The 19,357-nt window shown below is 34.1% G+C and overlaps 3 protein-coding genes across 4 annotated transcripts; 1 reads left to right on the top strand and 2 right to left on the bottom strand.

Annotated features, from left to right (window-relative positions):
• Positions 1-6,311: 6,311 nt before the first annotated feature.
• LOC133315194 (2-phytyl-1,4-beta-naphthoquinone methyltransferase, chloroplastic) lies at positions 6,312-9,697 on the top strand. The gene is made up of 8 exons (XM_061516772.1): positions 6,312-6,448; positions 6,528-6,592; positions 6,708-6,798; positions 6,991-7,079; positions 7,214-7,347; positions 7,433-7,494; positions 8,900-8,999; positions 9,393-9,697. The coding sequence occupies exons 1-8, from the start codon at positions 6,335-6,337 to the stop codon at positions 9,491-9,493; spliced, it is 756 nt and encodes a 251-aa protein (XP_061372756.1). The 5' UTR covers positions 6,312-6,334; the 3' UTR covers positions 9,494-9,697.
• A 199-nt stretch (positions 9,698-9,896) lies between these two features.
• On the bottom strand, positions 9,897-14,630 carry LOC133315186 (cysteine-rich receptor-like protein kinase 2). Of its 2 annotated transcripts, none has more exons than XM_061516762.1 (8): positions 14,366-14,630; positions 12,378-13,197; positions 12,125-12,238; positions 11,707-11,846; positions 11,412-11,622; positions 11,004-11,238; positions 10,701-10,851; positions 9,897-10,567 (listed from the first exon to the last, which is right to left on the bottom strand). In XM_061516762.1, the coding sequence occupies exons 2-8, from the start codon at positions 13,141-13,143 to the stop codon at positions 10,232-10,234; spliced, it is 1,953 nt and encodes a 650-aa protein (XP_061372746.1). In that variant the 5' UTR covers positions 13,144-13,197; positions 14,366-14,630; the 3' UTR covers positions 9,897-10,231. The 2 variants fall into 2 exon arrangements, with proteins under 2 accessions (XP_061372746.1, XP_061372745.1); XM_061516761.1 differs by lacking the exon at positions 14,366-14,630 and adding an exon at positions 13,520-13,568.
• A 1,940-nt stretch (positions 14,631-16,570) lies between these two features.
• On the bottom strand, positions 16,571-19,357 carry LOC133315199 (cysteine-rich receptor-like protein kinase 3). Its single transcript, XM_061516777.1, has 7 exons — positions 18,583-19,357; positions 18,230-18,343; positions 18,005-18,144; positions 17,698-17,908; positions 17,376-17,610; positions 17,030-17,174; positions 16,571-16,909 (listed from the first exon to the last, which is right to left on the bottom strand). Exons 1-7 carry the CDS (start codon positions 19,355-19,357, stop codon positions 16,571-16,573), a joined length of 1,959 nt encoding a protein of 652 aa, XP_061372761.1.

Raw genomic sequence — 19,357 nt, forward strand, 5'->3', positions numbered from 1 at the left:
TTATTAAAGTTTACAGGGAGATCATGAGAACTATACTGTAAGTATACATAAGATATGTCTCATGGAAGGTGAAGTATGTTGATATAGAGGGTGTCCATAGTGGTCTTGGTAGAGACCAAGCCACTAGTGAAGCTTCCCATGGATGTGCTCAAAGGAGGGAGTGTGTGAGGGCTTTACATAGAGACAGAGTGACATCATAGGTAGAAGATGGAGAAGAAGAAGCCCCTCTCTCCATGTGTGAGAGGGGTATTTAGAGAGGAGAGTCCTTTCTTGCATGGGGGCTTGAGCTGGTCAGCTCATGAGCTGTCTCATCAAGCTGCTCCCTGTCAGTGAGGCAGCAGTGCAGGATGGGGAATGTCCTAGTGGTGAGCCTCTATGGCTTGCAATGAGTGCCTTCTAGAAGGTTCTAGATATGGGCTTTAAGCGATTGGGCCCATCTGGTGGCCCTAAGTGATTAGTTTCCGGAACAAGAACTTTCAAAGTAAGCAAGTCTCTTCTTGCATATGAAGTGGCTCTTCACGCTTATTGATTCTAAATTTCTAATTCTAATGATCATTTGATAGATTATAAATCGTGAGCATTTATAAAATTTTAGTCTAACCATTCGCATATTTAGTTTTTATTTCAAAATGCAATATGCATTAAATTAATGCATGTAGTTAAAAGAAAATGTTATATGGTTTAAAAATGGAATATAGTTTGTCATGTTGGATGAGACAAAATTATCTCATATAAAAATGGATCTATGAGTATTCTTTCTCCTTATTCTCCTAAGTAGGTTTCATCTTTTGTTTCAAAATTGAACTTCTATGTAGAAACAGATAGAGATGGTAGAAACATAAATTGTAGAAACGACACAAAATAATTTTTTTTTATTAATTAAGATCAAGATATAAAATTATATATATATATATATATATATATATATATATATATATATGTATATAATCAAGTTCTAAAATATCAAAAGAATAAAATCTAACAATTCCTAAATTATATCAATTGATTTAAATCAAACACATCATCTTGCGTTAATTGCATGTCTTCAATGTCATTTTCTCTTGCTCCTCTTAACAAGTTCAGTTTTTTGGTCTAAGTAAAAATGTAAAAATTTGTGGCGGTGTTTTTACTTAGAAGCATTTTTTCTTACGTTTTGACATATATTACTTCAATAACTACATTTTTAGTAGCATTTTGACAACAGTTGTTCCATTCAATTTTGTGTGTATATATGGGACAAAATTGTTTTATGCAACGTGATATTTCTCTTAAATTTTATGAAACTTGTGAATTTAATTTATCTCATGTAAGTTTTTAATAATTAATTGATGAAATTTATCATTTATAAATTAGTTATGGAACAAAAATGCTAAACATGAAAGTAGTATATAATTTTAAATTATGTGAACAATTTTTTTTTAATTTAATATAAATTATCAAATAATAGTTTTAATCAACAGAATTGATTAGAAAACTACATTTTATAAACTATATGTTTAAATTTCAATTATTTTGTTATACTAGGTGTACGATTACCCGAATAAAGGCGGTTAAGAGATGAAGACTATTCTTTTGGCATCATGATAACACTAGAACTTTAAAGATTTAGGGCATATGTTAATTAGACTATAGGCTCGTTGGCATTTGATTAGGTTCTTATTGCAGCAAAAGTTTGAATTCTCGGGTATGTGTGTTGGTGATAGAAGTGGAAATGAAGGAAAAGCTCTCTTCTAGTCTTTTGGAAGAAGCGGGTAAGCCACTTTCCAAAGTAGAAATGACATGACTGGGGGTGGCAACTGGCTTATATATAAAGTGTTCGGTCTCGCTAATCTCCCACTCGTTAAAGTTAAAGTAATGCTATATATAGGTCTAGCATTGTTTTTGTAGGAAACTGCTGGTAGCTTTACTTTTAGGGCCTGATTGGTAGAGGGAAATTAGAAATTTGACCAGGAAAGTGAAATGAGGTTTTGTGAAAGGCCATGTTTGTTAGGAGATTTGGTATGTAATAACCGGGTATCGAGTTTTTCATGATTTTTCAGTTATGAACAAAATATAGACAAGATCACCTTCTCAGATGTCCTCCAAATGGGTGGTATTTGTGAGATACCCGATTGGAGGAAATCTTATCTAATTGTGTTACAACTGGTCTTCATATGGGTTTCACTTTCTTCATCAGTAATGAGGCGCTTCGGAGTGAAAATGAAGGGGGGTTTGGATCTAATTTGTTTATTCAACTGGAAAAACAAAAAAATGACAAAGGAGCAAATAGTCACTCTCTATTCATGAAAGAACATTGCAAACCAAAGAGACACCAATAAATGAGGTTATGTCAACGCGTAACAAACTTACCAGGAGGATGAAGTCTAGTACATAAATCACAAGTTATGAATATTCAACACGAATGCTTACATGAATGGTGGAGGAGTTTGTCAACGAGGAGATATTTTCATTTTCACGGAATGCTGTTTTTGTTTTTTAATCTGGAAAGACATAGTTAAGTTATAAGGTCATTTTGGTAAAATAATACCATATTTCCTTTAATATTTTCTCATCAACCAAACATCATCTCAGTAATATTAATTATAATTTCCGGTAATATTTTCGTCTACCAAACACTTTTTTCATAACATTACCAGGAAACATGTTTTCTAACTATATTCCCATTAATCATGATTTTCGAGTAAATAAAAATTTCTCCTCTACCAAACGCTTCCTTATTGCTGTCTTTGGATAAGGAGTGGGAGTGGAAAAGAGAGGGGAGAAACTCCGGCTATGATTGATTACTGTTTTTTAAAACAGTTTTTTAGTTTTAAAAAAATAAAAATAAAAAAACTTGTTTGGTAAAATTTGTTTTGTAAAAAAAGTTTTAAAAACTGTAACTATTTGTTTGTTTTTAGAATCAAATTTAGAGAAAATGTCTGAGTTATTTTTGTTTTTTCTTTTGATTTTTAACTTTCAAAAAAATAAAAAATAAAAAACATTTATTTTCATAATTATTCCACAAAACAGTTTTAAAAACGAGAAAAAAATAAAACACAATCAAAGACGTCCTCCATCTCCCATTTAACATTTCATGAATCAGTTAATGTTGCCATGTGCTTCATCGGTTCATCTTGCTTTGGTGAGTCATGGGAGTCAAATCAACTTATGGTGCTACACTATAGTAGGAATAATGTTGACTGAAGTGAAGTATCCATGATGCTCATGGTAAGTGGTGGATGCAAAAGTAAAAAGGCTTGTGTTAATACAACCGAGTTGTCTAAGTTAAGTATGTGTCAATTTCAATGAGATGTATGTTGCCCAAGTTTGATAACTTCTCTTAAAGCCACATCATCTAAATTTGTATCAGGACCCAGGTAGGTCACTTAGCTGTGAAGCCTACCGAATTTTTGAAACACTCCAAAGTTCAAACTTGAAATTGACAGATGAGTTTCTCTACTTAAATTTCAACATGTGATAAGTATTTTTTAATAAAAATAAAATTAGAAACTTTAATTAAAAAGATAATTTTCTATAATTATGAAATCATTATATGAACAGAATTGTTTAATAAATTAAAATGCTATTGACCCCCGCCTCAGCAGACTCCATAAATAACTAGCACACATTGTTGAATCAAATTATAACAAATTTTAGTTTAATTAGTTCATGTTTATTTTCTCTGTTTTTAGGAATGGAAATGATATTATTTTTATATATTAAAATTTTAAGCGAATTAATTATTAATCTATTTGTCTTTTTTTAATAGGATTTAACATTTCTGTTTTTGTTGCAGAAATATTTTTTCACACACATAAAAATGAGTAGTTTATATAAAAAAAATTCTCTTTTCTTTTCATAACGAGACCCATTTAATTTTATATGATTATGACAGAAAACATATTTTTTAGCAAAAGTAAAAATATTTTCTCCTTTTTAATATTTGAGACGTAATATCTTTGTCAAAATGATCAAATTTAAAAGCATAATATTTGCATTTCAGCTAAAAACAATACTATGAGTTGCAATTCCTCGATGCTTGAGGCTTGTTAAAGAACAATAAAAAAAATATTAACACTTACAACAACAATAATAAGAGCCTTTTGTTATTAGATGGAAAAAAAAAAAAGTTACACACGCAACATAAAATATGCCTATATATGAATAATAAAACACTTAGCAGCAGAACTTACTATAGGTTAGGTAACGATTATTTATACAAAAATATTTTTTTCCTAAAGTTTTTATAAAACTTGTAATCAAAAGCTCTAAAAATTTTGATGATTTTTTTAAACATAAATAAACGAATTCAAACAAACATTTAAAGTTAATATAATGAATTGAGACTTGAAAAGAATAATCTTGGTCCACATTACTCACATTTTTTAAATATGGGAAGGCCTTTTTTTTGTCTGTGAAAGTAATGGGCCAAGGCCCAAAAATCAGGAAAGATAAAAAATAATCAGATGGGAAAAGTTATATAGGTGTGAAGTAATATATGTGTATCACAAAAAAGATAGAGTAATATACGTGCAACTTATATGAACTAAAAATATGCGTGAAACTATTTTTTTGGTGAATTAAAATAAGAATAAACCTTTTATTTTCAAGTATTTGAGTATCGTCGTATTTTATTTTATTTTATTTTTTTACTAAATTAGCTCCTCAAATATTAGGTGTCACCACATTAGTCCTCCAAATATTCCATCAATAAATTAGTTCATTAAATATACATAATAATTTTCCCTTCATGGTACCATTTTAGTTATTCATAAATACAAATACGATAATATTTTATATCTTTTAAAATGGAATTGCGACAAAATCTTTAAAATACCGTAATGAGTGTCTGACACTAATCTTTTAAGTAACTAACTTAACAATAAAATATTGGATGGACTTTTAAAAAAATAACTTTTTATGCATTGTTTTTTTTAAAAGAACTTTTTTTAAAAGATAAAATTATTTTATGTTTAGATGTATAATCTGGAAATCACATTTACAAAAAATAGTTATTTAGATGTTAAAATAAAAAAATAAAAAAATATTTCTGCAGTTACTGCAGATAAGTTATCTGCATTTACTCTAAAAACTATATCGTTTTGGGATTAAAGATTGACTATAATAATCCTGAAATAAATTAAAATTACAAAAATACTATGATTTTCGCCCAAAACGATGTCGTATTGATTTACTGCAGATAACTTATCTGCAGTGACTGCCTGGAAAGCACCGACACGCTCTTCTTTGGAAAATTTGAGTGTCGGATATGTGTCCGACACGGACACGTTCTGACATGCTCCGACACGCGTCCGACACGCGTCCGACACGCGATCAACATTTGGGGACACGCGGTCAACTCTCCGACACATTTTTCCGACACGCAGTCAACTTTTTCGGACACGCGGTCAACACTCGGACACGTTTTTTTTTTTAATTCTAAATTTTATTTTGTTAACTAAATATAAAAGAAATAATTTATAAATTAATTTTTTCTGTTATGAAATTTGACATGAAAAATTAACAAAGTACGAAAAATTATTTATATTTGTATTTATGTTATGAAATTTAAATATTTGATTGGTTATATGACTAATTATGGACTCTTATATGTATTAAATATAAATTATATTATATATATTTAAAATTTTATTTAATATCAAAATGTGTCTGAACGTGTCGAAATATGACATTTTTTAGAATTAACGTGTCGGCGTGTCGTGTCGTGTCCCGTGTCTGTGCATCATAGTGACTGCAGAAAAAGTGAACCATAAAGAAGGCACTTTTATGTATAAAATTATAATAAAGGATAGATAAAATAACATAATCGTAGTATAAGAAGAGATAATATAGATATGGTAAGATGAGGTTAAAATTGCATTTTAAAATTTTATATTATCTTATTTCCAAAAAAAAATTATATTATTTTTTAATTTCTGCTTTTTTTCAAAAGCATCCAACTATTGGCTAAAAAAAAATAGCATTTTAATTTTTATTTTAAATTTTGCTTTTTTAAAAAGTTTATCCAAACTTCTAAAAATTCTCAAAAGAATTTTTATTTAAAGAGAAATAACTTTTTTAAAAATAAAAACTCATCCAAACGGACACTAAGAATCAAGATGTTTAACTCTTAAAATAATAATAAAAATAAATGAACAAAAGATTGAGAAACAATTGTTAAAGGGCAAGTTAGGGTCCAAATAAATGGCAATTAACCCAATACCGTGGGCTCGGGTCAGGGCCCATGATTTATGTAAAGCTTGTTCGTGTGTTTTACGGGAAACGAACTCTATACAGTTGTTCGGTAACATGACAGACACGTTAAGATGAGATATACACATAACGGAGTCGAGAGATGGCAACCTTGCATCTAACGCTTGTTTCTTCTTCCACTTTCCGACCAACATTGGTTCGCTGCACCAACGAGCGCCAGGCGCTGTTTAGCCGCATTGCTCCTGTCTATGATAACGTGCGCCACTCCTCCCCTCTTTCATCTTCTGCTGCCTCCTCTTTGATAACTTACGCCGTTTCTTTGTTTGTTTGTGCAGCTGAATGATTTGTTGAGCCTGGGTCAGCACCGGATTTGGAAGCGAATGGCAGTATCATGGACTGGGTATCCCTCTTTCTTCTCTTTTTTTTCAATGCATTTCCTTCAAAATATCACCTTTTTTTTCTTTTCTTCTTCTTCTTAATTTTTAATTTCGCGTTTCTGTGAATTTTGGGAACAGAGCAAAAGTGGGAGACCGTGTGTTGGATGCGTGCTGTGGAAGTGGGGATTTAGCTTTTCTCTTGTCTGAGAAAGTTGGCTCCAATGGCAAGGTGTTCTCTCTCTCTCTCTCTTTTGTTTTTCTTTTTGTTTTTTTCTTTTGGGGTCTTGAATATGTGAAAGTTGGGTCTTATGGCAATGTGTTTTATTTTAATAGTTAGTATTGTTGTTGTTGTTGTTGTTGTTGCTATTATTATTTAGCATTGGTAGGGAAATTATAGTTGTGTGAATCTTTTGAGCTGTAGGTGACTGGTCTTGATTTCTCGAAGGAGCAGCTATTGATTGCCTCATCTCGGCAGTGCTCGCTTTCAAAGAAATGCTTCACGAATATTGAGTGAGCATGGGTAATTTTTGCAATATGCAGACATTGGATAATAGCCTGTAGTTTAGAGTCCTTTTGTGATTGTATTGTATTTTATTATCATTGGTGACAATATAGGAAGGAAATAATCATCTGTTGCATCACAGGTGGGTTGAAGGTGATGCCCTTGAGTTGCCGTTTGCTGATGGTTGGTTTGATGCTATCACTATGGGCTATGGTCTTCGAAATGTGGTTGATAAGCATAAAGCCATGCAGGAAATTTTACGAGTCCTAAAACCTGGTAGCTTTTGTATCTCAAACTCGTTGATATGATCTTGGTGTTTATATAAAATTTGACACATCCTATGCTTTCTTTTGCTTTCCAGGCTCTAGAGTGTCTATCCTTGACTTTAATAAAAGCAATGAGTGGCTAACTTTTTCAATCACGGTATATCTCAGTCTTACTAGTTGTTGCTTTGTAATGTATGAGATATAATATTAATTCACACAACCAGGGGTGTGAATTAATATCTTAGTCTTGCTAGTTGTTGCTTTGTAATGTATGAGATATAATATTAATTAACAAAACCAAGGATGTAAATGAGTTAGGCGACTTGTCAGGGGCCTACTACTTGACCTTCTTTTGGCCTAGCTTGGCTTGACCCATTTTAAAAATAGTACAAACTTGAGCTCATTAAAATGCCTCTGTAGAAATCAGACCATAAGCTCATTTTAGAAGGCCTGGCCTCTAAGCCTTCATCTTCTAATTAATTAGTTGGTTAAATCCTAATTTCTTAGTGACTTTAGCCCTTTAATTCTAATAAGTTGGTTAAATCCTAATGAAGTCTTATTTTATCCGCGCTATTGGCGCGGATAGCGCGGATAAAATAAGACTTGATTATGACTCTGGCACTGGTAGCGCCACTTACAAGCTACTGGCGCGGGCGATTTCACAGTGCTGGCGCTTCTAGCGCAAGTTCTGCGCTACTGGCACAATCAAACAGGGGCTTCAAGATTCTCTGGCGCTGACAGCGCCAATCCCGCGCTACTGGCGCGAGAGACTTTGTTTTTGCCTTGCTCTTGCGATTTGATCTCTTTTCCATGTAATTTTACCTACAAAACACAAGATTTTTATGAGAGCGAGTCTGAACATGGATATCAAACTTTATCATGATTATGAGCCTTTTTAACTAAATTTAGATTAAATCCTTGCTTTTTTTAGCCTTTAAAACATTATATGTTGGAGGCATATCACCTAGCTTGTATTTTTTTAAAATAATATAAAAAAAATAAAATAATCATAACCTATATTTTACATAGTGCGATATGTCATTTTTGAAGGCTTGATAGGCCAGACCAAGCCTTATATTATTTATAACCAAGCCAGACCTAGCTTATAATTTGGCTTATATCAAGCTAACAAGCCAAGTTGGGTTTAAAATATTTTACGTAGGTATAGCTAATTTAGGCTGAAACCTGGCTTGACCTAACTCATTTGTACCTTTGCACACAACAATGCTTTTTCATTATGAAGAAATCTAGTCACCCTTCTGACCATCTCAATAAATTAGGGGACTTGGGTAGGGTTGAAAATTAAGATAAGTTAAAGAAAAATAAATTTATTCTATTCAGCAATGCCTTTGTGTTATCAGTTTCACAGGACTGATGTCCCTAGCAGCATTTATGTTTGACACTGCTTAAATTCAGAGAAAAAATCACAGTCCATATGTGTTAACGATGTGAGATTGCAATATATTCTACAATTTTGATTAATTTGCTTTTGTCATTTTGATTTTGTGTTGTGGTTTCAAGATCTACCTCCCCCCGCCCCCTAATGTGTTTACTGCTGCTAGGAATGGATGATTGACAACGTTGTTGTTCCTGTGGCCTCTGGTTATGGCCTTTCAGAGGAGTACAGATATCTCAAGAGTTCAATAAGAGAATTTTTAACAGGTTTGTTTCCAATTTAAGGCTCTTATCAGATCAAATTTCTAATACTTAATTATATTTTGAAAAGTTATTTAGTAGGTTCATGACATTGTTTCCTCTCATCTCAGTCTTCTCTGTACTTGAGAGATATTGAGAAACTTTGTAAATGATTTATTTTCGCTGCTGTGGATTGAGAAGACTGTAGCTACATACTTTGCTAAAACTGCTCACCTCTGACTTGCCTTTGGTACAATTCTATTGATCGAAGGATGAGCAAGTGAAGTTCACGCAGTTTATAATCGTGTTTAATAAAAGGAAAATACTTGGCAAACAAAGGGAAAAGTAAATTAATGTGTCTATTGATGGTAAAATTTTGTCACCTCGATTGCCTAATTTAAGAATCCTACTTTGATGCAGGAAAGGAATTGGAGAAACTTGCTTTAGAAGTAGGATTTTCTACTGCCCGACATTATGAGATCAGTGGAGGCCTCATGGGGTGCTTGGTAGCTAAACGTTAGATGGGATTTATGAGTTGTCTTTGTCTACATTAGATTTTGCTCCCCGTGGTGTGGACAGTGTTCAGGTTGTGAAAACCCAAATTCTGTTGTTAATCCAAGTATATTACTATTAAGTCAACTGTAGCTCTTCTGCCTAGCATTCTGTTGTTAATTCTATTTGCAAAGATAAATGTTCCAAGGAAATGCTCCAGTCATGTTTTCATATTATCATTTCTCAAATAATGGTTCCGTCATGATTATTAAATTGAAAATTGCTGTGTTTGACATTGTCACCAAAACCCATTTGCTCCTCTTGATCACGTTCTGAGTGAGTTTGTATTGCTTAATCAGTTTGTCTTGTTTGACATATTAAAGCGCAAAATATTAAAACATTATAATCTGCACCTTATTTTTTTCCTCAATTAAAACTAGTCTTTCGTAAATAAATAGTAGTAGTATCCAAACGGAGTAATTATGAGCTGTTACATGTCAGATTAATCTAAAATTTCATCATCAATGTAAGACAATGTTAACCATGGTACTATACACTGTACATTGTTTGCTTCCCATAAACGTATAGGAAATTTTGCTTAACAACTCCCCTTATCTGAAGTATATATTTTAAATGGCAATTGACTAAATGCGTTGTTAGCAACCTTCAGTGTCATAGGTCTGAGCCAGACCAATTTATTTGCCGATCATAAGTCAAGCTGTGCTGCAGACTTGCTGTGTGGAGTGTTTTTCTTTGCATTCTGATGGTCATCTGGGATGAAAAGAGCTATAGGACATAGTAGCAATTGAATCAGCTGCATTCGGAGGGTAAAATGGGTCACCGTTTGTGTCATGGAGTTCCATGGTACTCTCATCTAGGAAGGGTGGATTAGATGGAGCTGCAAGATGCTCCTCTTTCTTTGTTAGCATCTGTAGTGCCTTTGACATGGTTGGTCGTAATGAAGGGACTTCTTGGGTGCATAGAAGTCCTATGTGAACCACTCTTAAAATCTCATCCTTAACATTGATATCGTTGTCCTCCTGCAACTCTAGATTTGGATCAAATAATTGTTCTGCAGCCCCTGACTGAAAATGCTTCCATGTCTGGTGTTGCCAGAATATATTAGATAAAAGAAAGAAAAGAATAGTTAGTTCAGTCCTTAATCTTGTCTTCACCATGATTAATGTACAATTGAACAACAATCAGAACAAAAAAACCAAGGAAACTACAACTGACCACTGTAACTAAGCTGTCTGAATACTCTGATGCTTTGCTCCTGTTGTTCTGTCTACCAGTAACTATCTCTAGCAGTAACACCCCAAAACTATATATGTCTGCTTTTTCTGTTAACTGGCCATGAGCTAGGTACTCCGGAGCCATATACCCCCTGCAGGTCCAGGAAAAAAGTGTACGTGACCATTTCAGATATATTACACTGCAGTTTTCAGCAATAGCACTTGGCTCTTTGCCTCTTATTATAATTTGTTCAAAACTCTCTAATTACCTACGAAAAAACTCATTATCAATAAAGATACTTACAAAGTTCCTGCAATAGCTGTACTTATGTGGCTCTTGTCTTCCTGAAAGGATCTGGCCAAACCAAAATCTGCAATTTTTGCACGAAGCTTTGCATCCAATAGGATGTTGCTGGCTTTTATATCTCTGTGAATTATCCTTATTTTGGAATTCTCGTGCAGGTAAACTAATCCTTCAGCTGTGCCGATGATAATTTCATATCTCTTTTCCCAGTTCAGTTCCTTGCCCTTTGTTTTATCTGTCATGCATAAATTTAGAAATATAATGTTTAGTTCACATTATGATATATTGATAATCACTTAATGATTAGAGTGAGACATTGTGGTTGATAACTTGAACAAGCATGAATTAGTTTAAGTGTCATTTTAAGATCTGAGAAGAGACAGCCTACTGCATGAGTTTAGCAATTACCAAAAATGAAGCGATCAAGACTTTTGTTGGGCAGAAATTCATATACAAGAAGGCTTTCAGGTCCTGAACAACTGCATCCTAACAGTCTGACCAGATTCTTGTGTTCCACACTACTAATTATGTTGACTTCGTTGTAGAAATCTGCTGCTCTATGTCTGTTGTTGAAATATAACCTCTTGATAGCAATCTCTCTTCCATCAGCTAGAACTCCCTGCAATAGCAATTAGCAAATTGTAAGAGTATAGCTTTGATATGTAAAATGGTGGGGATATAGGTCTTCAGAGAAGAGAACTACTTTGTAAACTGTTCCAAATCCTCCTTGTCCTAACTTGTTATTGTCATGAAAAGATCCAGTAGCCCTTTCCAATGTAGAGTACTTGAAGTTCAAGCTATTGTGCTGAAGAGTCTTTGCTAACTTTTCTGTATCATTTGAATCTGGAAACCAGAATGACCATTAAGATCAATTAGCACCCTTAACGTAGTTGTGCTATAACAAGTGATGATTCCTCACTTTTTATAGGACAAGGTGAATCTCTCGGAAGAAAAAAAGAATCCACAAATAGTATTTAAGAGGACAAGGACTATGATATAAAATTTGCATTACACATAAATAGTTTCAGCTTTCTACCTTCAGGGGAATGGGAATGGTGTGATTTTTTGGGTTTGTCATTCTCATAGGCAGATAGAGGTAAGTTATTAAATAGGTCAATTACCTCTTCGTTTCTTTTGAATGTATCTCTGTTTCCATATATAAACCCCAATAACTACTCCAACCACCGAAACAATCACCGAACTGACTACTGCAACAACTATCACTACTACATTACCTGCACAAGTGAGCAAAATGAACTCACACTCAAGATTTACCACTACTTCGTGAGTAAATATTTATTAATGCAGGAAGCTGGATCCTAGAACAATTTGATAGTCAACTATAAAGTGTGAAGAAAACTGCAATTTATTTACCTCTTGAACTCCCATTTCCCAGTTCCTTGTTAAGAAAATCTGTGTCTGAGTACCTCATGAAGCACCCGGTGTTGAGTGCTCGCCCTTCTGACCAAGGCAAGCACCCCAATATGGAAGAAGATGCATTCTCAAGACACGCTTTGCAAGAGCTTGTGTCCAAACTCCTCCAACAATCAGCCAGAACATAAGCAGACTCGTTTGCAGTTCCTGATACAGCAACCTTCCCTCTAGCATAGCCTTTGTTGTTGGGTGCATCTTGAACTGCTCTTAAAACAGCATGCTTTGCTGCTGCTTGAAAGCTTGAGTTCTTCTTAGTTGAGTTCCCACATAAAGCTCTGTCTTCTGGTCCTTTATACTCATTAAAGAAACTATAGTTCCCAGCTCTCATGAAGCAACCATCTAAGTAAATGCGACCAGCATTATAAGGGAAGCACTGTGGAAGAACCGTGCGTGCCTCAGCATAACATAACACACAGTCAAGTAATGAAAGATCTCCATAGCACTGAGCCAGGCCATAGTTGGTATCAGGTCCTGTGCCTGTAACTGCTGTGCCAAAGCCAGTACTGCGCATCTGTTCACTGATGTTCTCCATAGTTGCAACAAAATTTGGAACAAAGATAGAGGTGTTGTGCTCTAGTTGCTGTCCACATGTTATTAGGACTGTCTTGGCCCTTGGTTCTGCCATTACAGTTTCTGATAGTGATAGAAACTTGGTGAGAAGGAAAAAGAGGTATTGAAAAGAGATGAGAGGGACTATTTTCTTCATTTTTGGGATTGATCCGATCTGAATCACTTTCTCTGGTAGGTTGCTGGCAAGGAACTGTGGAAACAAAAAAAGGAGGTTTTAGAATCTTTGGGTGGCTATTTCAGATAAAAAGATCATTCCATGTTTATGATTGTCTTGTTTTCAATGAAGTTTATTTATTTGTTATAATTGCTTTTTATGCTTAAGCTAAAATGGTCACAACATGCATCAAATCAACCAACCTTGTATGGTAAACACAATTCCTATTTCAGTGACGTGAGATTTCAAAACTTTTCTATTACTGAGTATAAGGGCCACTTAAAATCAAAGAGTATCTCGTGGCAAAAAAGCATTCGTAAAATAACAACTAACTAGTGTGTGAAAGGAGGACACAAACCAAAGTCGACATTAACTTTTTTGTTGCCGTCTTCAAGTTTCAAAACAAGTACTATTGATTGGGCCATCACTATTTAAAAAAGGCAAATTTTGGTTTTTTCCTCCTTTTTTATAAGGCAGCGTAAAACTCTTAGTTTCACACTTGCTCAGACTAATATGACGTATGAATGACGCTGAAAAAAAATAACAAGTCACAGACTTTTGGATTAATAAGCATTAATTCTCCATAACTCCGTCTAAATCAGTGGTTGTATGGCGTATCAATTGGTCAATCAACTCACGTAATTTTTTTCCTCTCGGAAAAATAAGTCAGCAGTGTGTTACCTAATTAACTAACGGTGTTAACTAATAATTAATTATTATAACGCAGTGATAAGGTAGACATGAAAAATACTTCTTTCATTTTTAAATTCTTATTATTGATATACCTTTCTATTTTTATTTGGTTATGAAAATAAAAAAAAAAAGCTTCTAAAGAAAATGTCGGTATCGGAATAAAAACCTTTCCCCACAAGAAAACCTACCCATTTATTATCCATTCAGAATAGACCCCACACGTGGCATACTAGCAGCCACGTCTTTGCCATAGAAATCAAACCAGTGTAGTGATCTTTCACATGGTAAGAAGAAAAATAACAAAAAAAAAAAAGAAAAGAAGAAAAGAAAGAAAAGACAGAACAGTGGTTGAGGCAAATGAATAAGGTTTGTGTGTAGTTAAGATGTTCCTGGGTTTGTTGTACGTGATAACAAAGCAAACTTTGTTACATATATATAGTACAAGTTCAACATGGGAAATCCGAAAGAGAAGTAGATAGAAAAAGGTGCAGAATTTGAAGGAAGTTCTTACCTCTGCTCTGCGTAGAAACACTCAGACTTGATTGAACTCAAGTTGTGTGTGAGAATTGAAATTGAGATGAATATTTTATTTGTAGCTAGCTAGTTAAGAAGATAGAGATCATAACTCATGCAACGAGTCAAACACGGATATTGTGGTAGGGTAGCAACTCCAAAGTTGAAACTTTGACGAGTGAAGGGGAGAGAGTGTGAGAGTGAGCGTAGAGTAGAGAACAGTTACGCGGTAACAATATCGTGCGTTCAATTGAGCGGAAAATATTTTCCTATAATATCCTACGAATTTATTATGTTGCCCTGCACCTGCAATTTTTTCGGTTTCCACCGTATTTATAATATGAAAATGGTTTAAAATTTCTAAATTTAAATTTTTTTTTATCTAATATTCACTAAAATATACATAAAAAAATATATGAGAATCATGTGGACTCATGTGAACAAAAAAGAAAAAAGAAAAATATCAATCTCATACATTTTTCGTGTATATATTTTAATAAACATTAAATAAAATTATCTAAAATATGTTTAAAAACTTTAAACCCTGTTGCTAGAAACAATAAAAATGTTTGGTTTTTCATTCTTTTAGTTTGAGGGATATTCGATTTTGGTCTTGTTATTTTTTTTCTCTCCAATAAGTCTTCCTATTTTTTCAGTGGGGAAGAATATACTTACAATAAAAAATGTTTATCACTCTTACAATCAATCTAATCACCGTTGATTTTCGTCATTCTAACGGTTATAATTTATTGAGAATTACCGGGGTCGCCCTTATTAATTAATTATTAATTTTCAATAAATCTAATAAACTATAACCATTAGATTGATGAAAATCAACGATAATTAGATTGGTTATAAATGTGGTAAATACTTTTGGTTGTAAGTATATTCTGCCCCTTTTTTAATTAAACAAATTCAAGCTTTCTCCATTACTCTTCTTTTCAAAAAGTGTGTTACCATATCCAAATATTCAACTCTGTAAAGAATCAATTCAACCCAAAAGTTTAAGCTAATAAATAGGATTATATTAATGATTTTATATATCTTTAACACGCTCTCTCATACAAGAGCCCGAGAGCTAGCTTCAAGGGTGAATAATACACATGCCCACCTGCCTACGCTAAGAAATTTCACAAAAGAAAGTGAGAGGAGGAGGAGATGAACCCATGACACCAAAACCATTTCAACCCAAAAAGTTATACTTCTCTAACAAACTCAGTCAAGAATCAAAATCATGATAAGTAAGTAGATTCAACCCAACATTTCAATCCAAAATCTTAAAATTATAATTTTATGCCCCCCCCCCCCCCCCCCCCGCCTCTCTTCATTTATATGGGATTTCAACACTTTACACGTGAATATTTCCAATACAAACCAACATCCAATTAATAAGAGTAGAAGATGATGATGTCATGACGTGGCGCATGTATTAGTGGTTTAATAGATTGTTTAGTTGGAATTTTAAATGTGGGATAAAAGGCGGAAGCTTTGCAATCCTAATGTGGAAGCTCCATTACTCACATCTTGTGCAGACGAAAATCTAGGTCAACATGGAATGTGTTTTTGGTAACTTTTTCAATTTGGGCATTGTAATTGTTATAAACTGACCAAATAGGTCTAGTCCATTGGACTAATCGATAAGGCCCATGGTAAGGGATTGAATATTGTATTTCTATATCATTAGCTCTCTAAATCATTCATACATCGGCGTACTTTATCCCTTTCTGGAAATAATTTTTGGTTGTAAGTGTCCAAATTCCTAACGGTCTGTTCCGGCAATTTTTTTTTTTTTTAATTTTAATTTTAAAGATCTTATACCAGAACTATTTAGCATTTTTCTTTATTCAAACAAGCTATAGATCAAGTGCTAAAGAGCCCGATGTCTACAAATTCGAAGAAAAGTGAAATGGTTACAAAAGAATAATAGTTTGCTTGGATCACCCTATTCATTGATACTTTTTCATAACAAGGATATGTAATATGCATATGTTTTGACCAAAACTCAACTTTTATATTTAATTTAATTTTTTTATCAGAAGGTAAAACCAATATATGCAAAAGCATATCAAGCACCTTTGCATGTAATATGTACAAGCCATGTTTTTAGTTGAAACCATTTTGTCCAGCATGCTGTCTTTATTAAGAATTAAAGTGCTCTTACGATAAAGGTTCTTATGGGTTGTGTGCTCTAAAATATTCAGATTTATAGTGTGTCCCTTCTATGCTCAATCATACTTTTGGTCATGCTGTCCCCTGAAGACTGAGTGTGGGATCCAGATTGAAAACTATCTCCTGGTAAAGTAGATTTGCTGAATTCTGAACTACCACAACTAAGAAACGGTGGTTGTGTTGGCTCAGTAACTTCATGATTGTTAACAATCATTTTTACAACTACTGACATTGGTGGTCGTAGCTCTGCAGATGCTTGTACACAAAGCAGCCCTATCTTAAGGAGTTTGCATGCTTCCTCTACCGGATAAAATCTCTCAAGGATTGGATCAACAATGTCACATAGCCTATTTGATCCATAAAGGCTCCAAACCTTGAAGTTGTACAATAGGAGAAAATAAAAATGATCAATCTCCTATGAAAATCCGTAAGAACACTTGTTAAAAGCTCAAAATGAATTAGTAGAAGTATGCCAAATGATAAAGAGTGTTACCGTATGTAAGATGGAAATTGAATCTTTAACAAAGGATCTGCTTCTTTTGCCGGATACAATTTCAATAACTAAAACTCCAAAACTATAGACATCAGCTTTCTCAGTTAACTTCCCTAGAACTATATACTCTGGAGCCATATAACCCCTACATGTGGACATAAAATAAATTGTAAGAGTGTGTAGAAAGAGTATCTGAAGTTATGAACCGTGTGTTGAAAATGTATGGGAGCAATAAGTGGAGAAACACTAAACCCTTATAAAAAAAAGGTTTTTTCTTCCCCCAATCTTATTTGAATTTCATTTATGTAATGTATCTGCATTATATTACTGAGGGTCTTGAACTTACAGTGTGCCACAAATGGCTGTGCTGAGGTGAGACTTGTCTTCTGGAAATAATCTAGCAAGTCCAAAATCAGCAATCTTGGGTGTGAAGTTATCATCAAGCAGAATGTTGCTTAATTTTATATCTCTATGAATGATTCTCATTTGTGATTCCTCATGAAGATAGGCCAAACCTTCTGCCGTTCCCAATATGATCTTATGCCTGATTTCCCATGTCAACTGTTGAGAATTCCTTCTAACTGGAACAGATAAAAGGAGACATAAGTAACAATTCTAAATTAAAAGGTAATGTCTTTAAGACCAGATATCAGATATAAAATAACAACCAGATAGGTGATCATGGAGGCTCAGATTAGGCACGTATTCATAAACAAGAAGACTTTCAGGTCCTGTAATGCTGCACCCTAAAATCTTCACTAGATTTTTGTGATGAATGCCACTGACCAAATTGACCTCATTGAAGAAATGATCTGCCCATTGTGTTGTGTTGAAGCTAAGTCTTTTTATGGCCACGGTATTTCCATCTGGCAGAGCTCCCTATATTGATATAAAAGCACTGTCAACCCATCTTTAAGCAACAATTTGGTGGTCAAAACGTCAAAAAGATAATAATAGGTAAAGATCAGAAGTTACTTTATAAACTGAACCTGATCCACCTTCTCCTAGCTTATTTGAATCACTGAAGTAATTTGTAGCTTTTTCAAGAATTTCATATGGCGTATTTAGTTTTGACTTGTTCACTGTGTCCAAAAGTGCACCAAACTGTCTTCTTTCTGAGGTAAAAGCAAACATTACAATAAGTTTCAGTAGTTGAAGTTTGAACAATCTGTAATATTCCCAAATATCACACACTGATACCTCTCCTCCGCTTCAGTAAATTTGTCCTTATGAAGAAAACAACTGTTGCAACAATCAGCAGAAGAGCCAGGGTGGAAGATGATGCAGCCACAATGATACCAAAATTTCTACTTCCTAACAAAACATTATTAATACATGGCTTTATTGGTATGATATCTCATAATAATGATCGAGTTATGAAGATTTTTGCTTTGCATAACAAGGTCTATTGTCTTATTGTTAAGAAATAAATTACCATAACAAACAAAAAACAACATGGACAAAATGTGCACCTGAAATTGCTTAAAAGCACAAAAACACCAACCAAAACAGAGAGAGAGAAGGGAAATTTCCGAACAGTGCCACCAACTCACCTTGATTTCCTCGAGGAAGAGGGGTATCGTTGCTTAAATTATTATAGAACTTGTGATTAGAATACCTCAAGTAACATCCAGCATTCAATACCCTCCCTTCTTCTCTTGGAGTACATGAATCAATCCTAGTAACAGCTTCAGCTAAACAGTTCTTGCAGGAATTGCCATTCACAAATTTCCAACATTGAGCCAACCCATAAACAGTAACATTCCTTCGACTCAAAGACCCCACAAAGAACCCTTCACTCTTTGGTGCTTCTATGCTCAAATTTCTCACTAACTCCAGAGTATTGGCCTTATAAACAGTCCTATTCCCAGTAAAATCTTTGGTTCCACACACTGTCATGTCTTGAAAACTAAGACTCTCATTGAAGAAGTTGTAGTCATCGTACCTTAGATAGCACCCATCAAAGAAAAGCCTGCCACCACGAATGCCTCTCTGAAATGGGGAGCACCTGAGAACCTGTGTCTTGCACTTGGCAAAGCAGACATCACAATCTGGTCGAGAAAGGTCTTTCATGCACTCGCCAAAAGCATAGACGGTGGCATTTTGAGTCCCTTTAACAACAGCTGCATATCTTTGTCTCGTAACCAGAGAGGTCAATGCTTCCAAGGCATCAAAAAAATTTGCTTTCAAAACTTGAGGGTCAGGCATTGGAGCAGTTCTGTTGGTGCATAACACTGCTGCCTCCGTGGCTCTTGGATCAGCAAGAAGAGGAAGTGCATGGTGACAAAGTAAAATAACCAGAAACGATGCAAAAGAGTGAAAGAACAT

Source organism: Gastrolobium bilobum, unplaced genomic scaffold (genome assembly GCF_033153095.1).
Source record: "Gastrolobium bilobum isolate Gb01-03AN ecotype WA unplaced genomic scaffold, APGP_CSIRO_Gbil_v1 utg13952, whole genome shotgun sequence".
Taxonomy (NCBI): domain Eukaryota; kingdom Viridiplantae; phylum Streptophyta; class Magnoliopsida; order Fabales; family Fabaceae; genus Gastrolobium; species Gastrolobium bilobum.

Bases quoted from the DNA above. Each gene is read 5' to 3' on its own strand.
- LOC133315194 (XM_061516772.1), top strand. From the start codon at position 6,335: ATGGCAACCTTGCATCTAACGCTTGTTTCTTCTTCCACTTTCCGACCA. The intron at 6,593-6,707 runs GTATCCCTCTTT...TTTTGGGAACAG, and splicing joins ATGGCAGTATCATGGACTGG to AGCAAAAGTGGGAGACCGTG. The intron at 9,000-9,392 runs GTTTGTTTCCAA...ACTTTGATGCAG, and splicing joins AATAAGAGAATTTTTAACAG to GAAAGGAATTGGAGAAACTT.
- LOC133315186 (XM_061516761.1), bottom strand. The intron at 11,847-12,124 runs GTAATTGACCTA...TCTGGTTTCCAG, and splicing joins CATTCAAAAGAAACGAAGAG to ATTCAAATGATACAGAAAAG. The intron at 10,852-11,003 runs GTAAGTATCTTT...CTGGACCTGCAG, and splicing joins ACAGCTATTGCAGGAACTTT to GGGGTATATGGCTCCGGAGT.
- LOC133315199 (XM_061516777.1), bottom strand. From the start codon at position 19,357: ATGTTCTTTCACTCTTTTGCATCGTTTCTGGTTATTTTACTTTGTCAC. The intron at 17,611-17,697 runs GTTGTTATTTTA...TATCTGTTCCAG, and splicing joins CCTCCATGATCACCTATCTG to TTAGAAGGAATTCTCAACAG. The intron at 17,175-17,375 runs GTAAGTTCAAGA...GTCCACATGTAG, and splicing joins ACAGCCATTTGTGGCACACT to GGGTTATATGGCTCCAGAGT.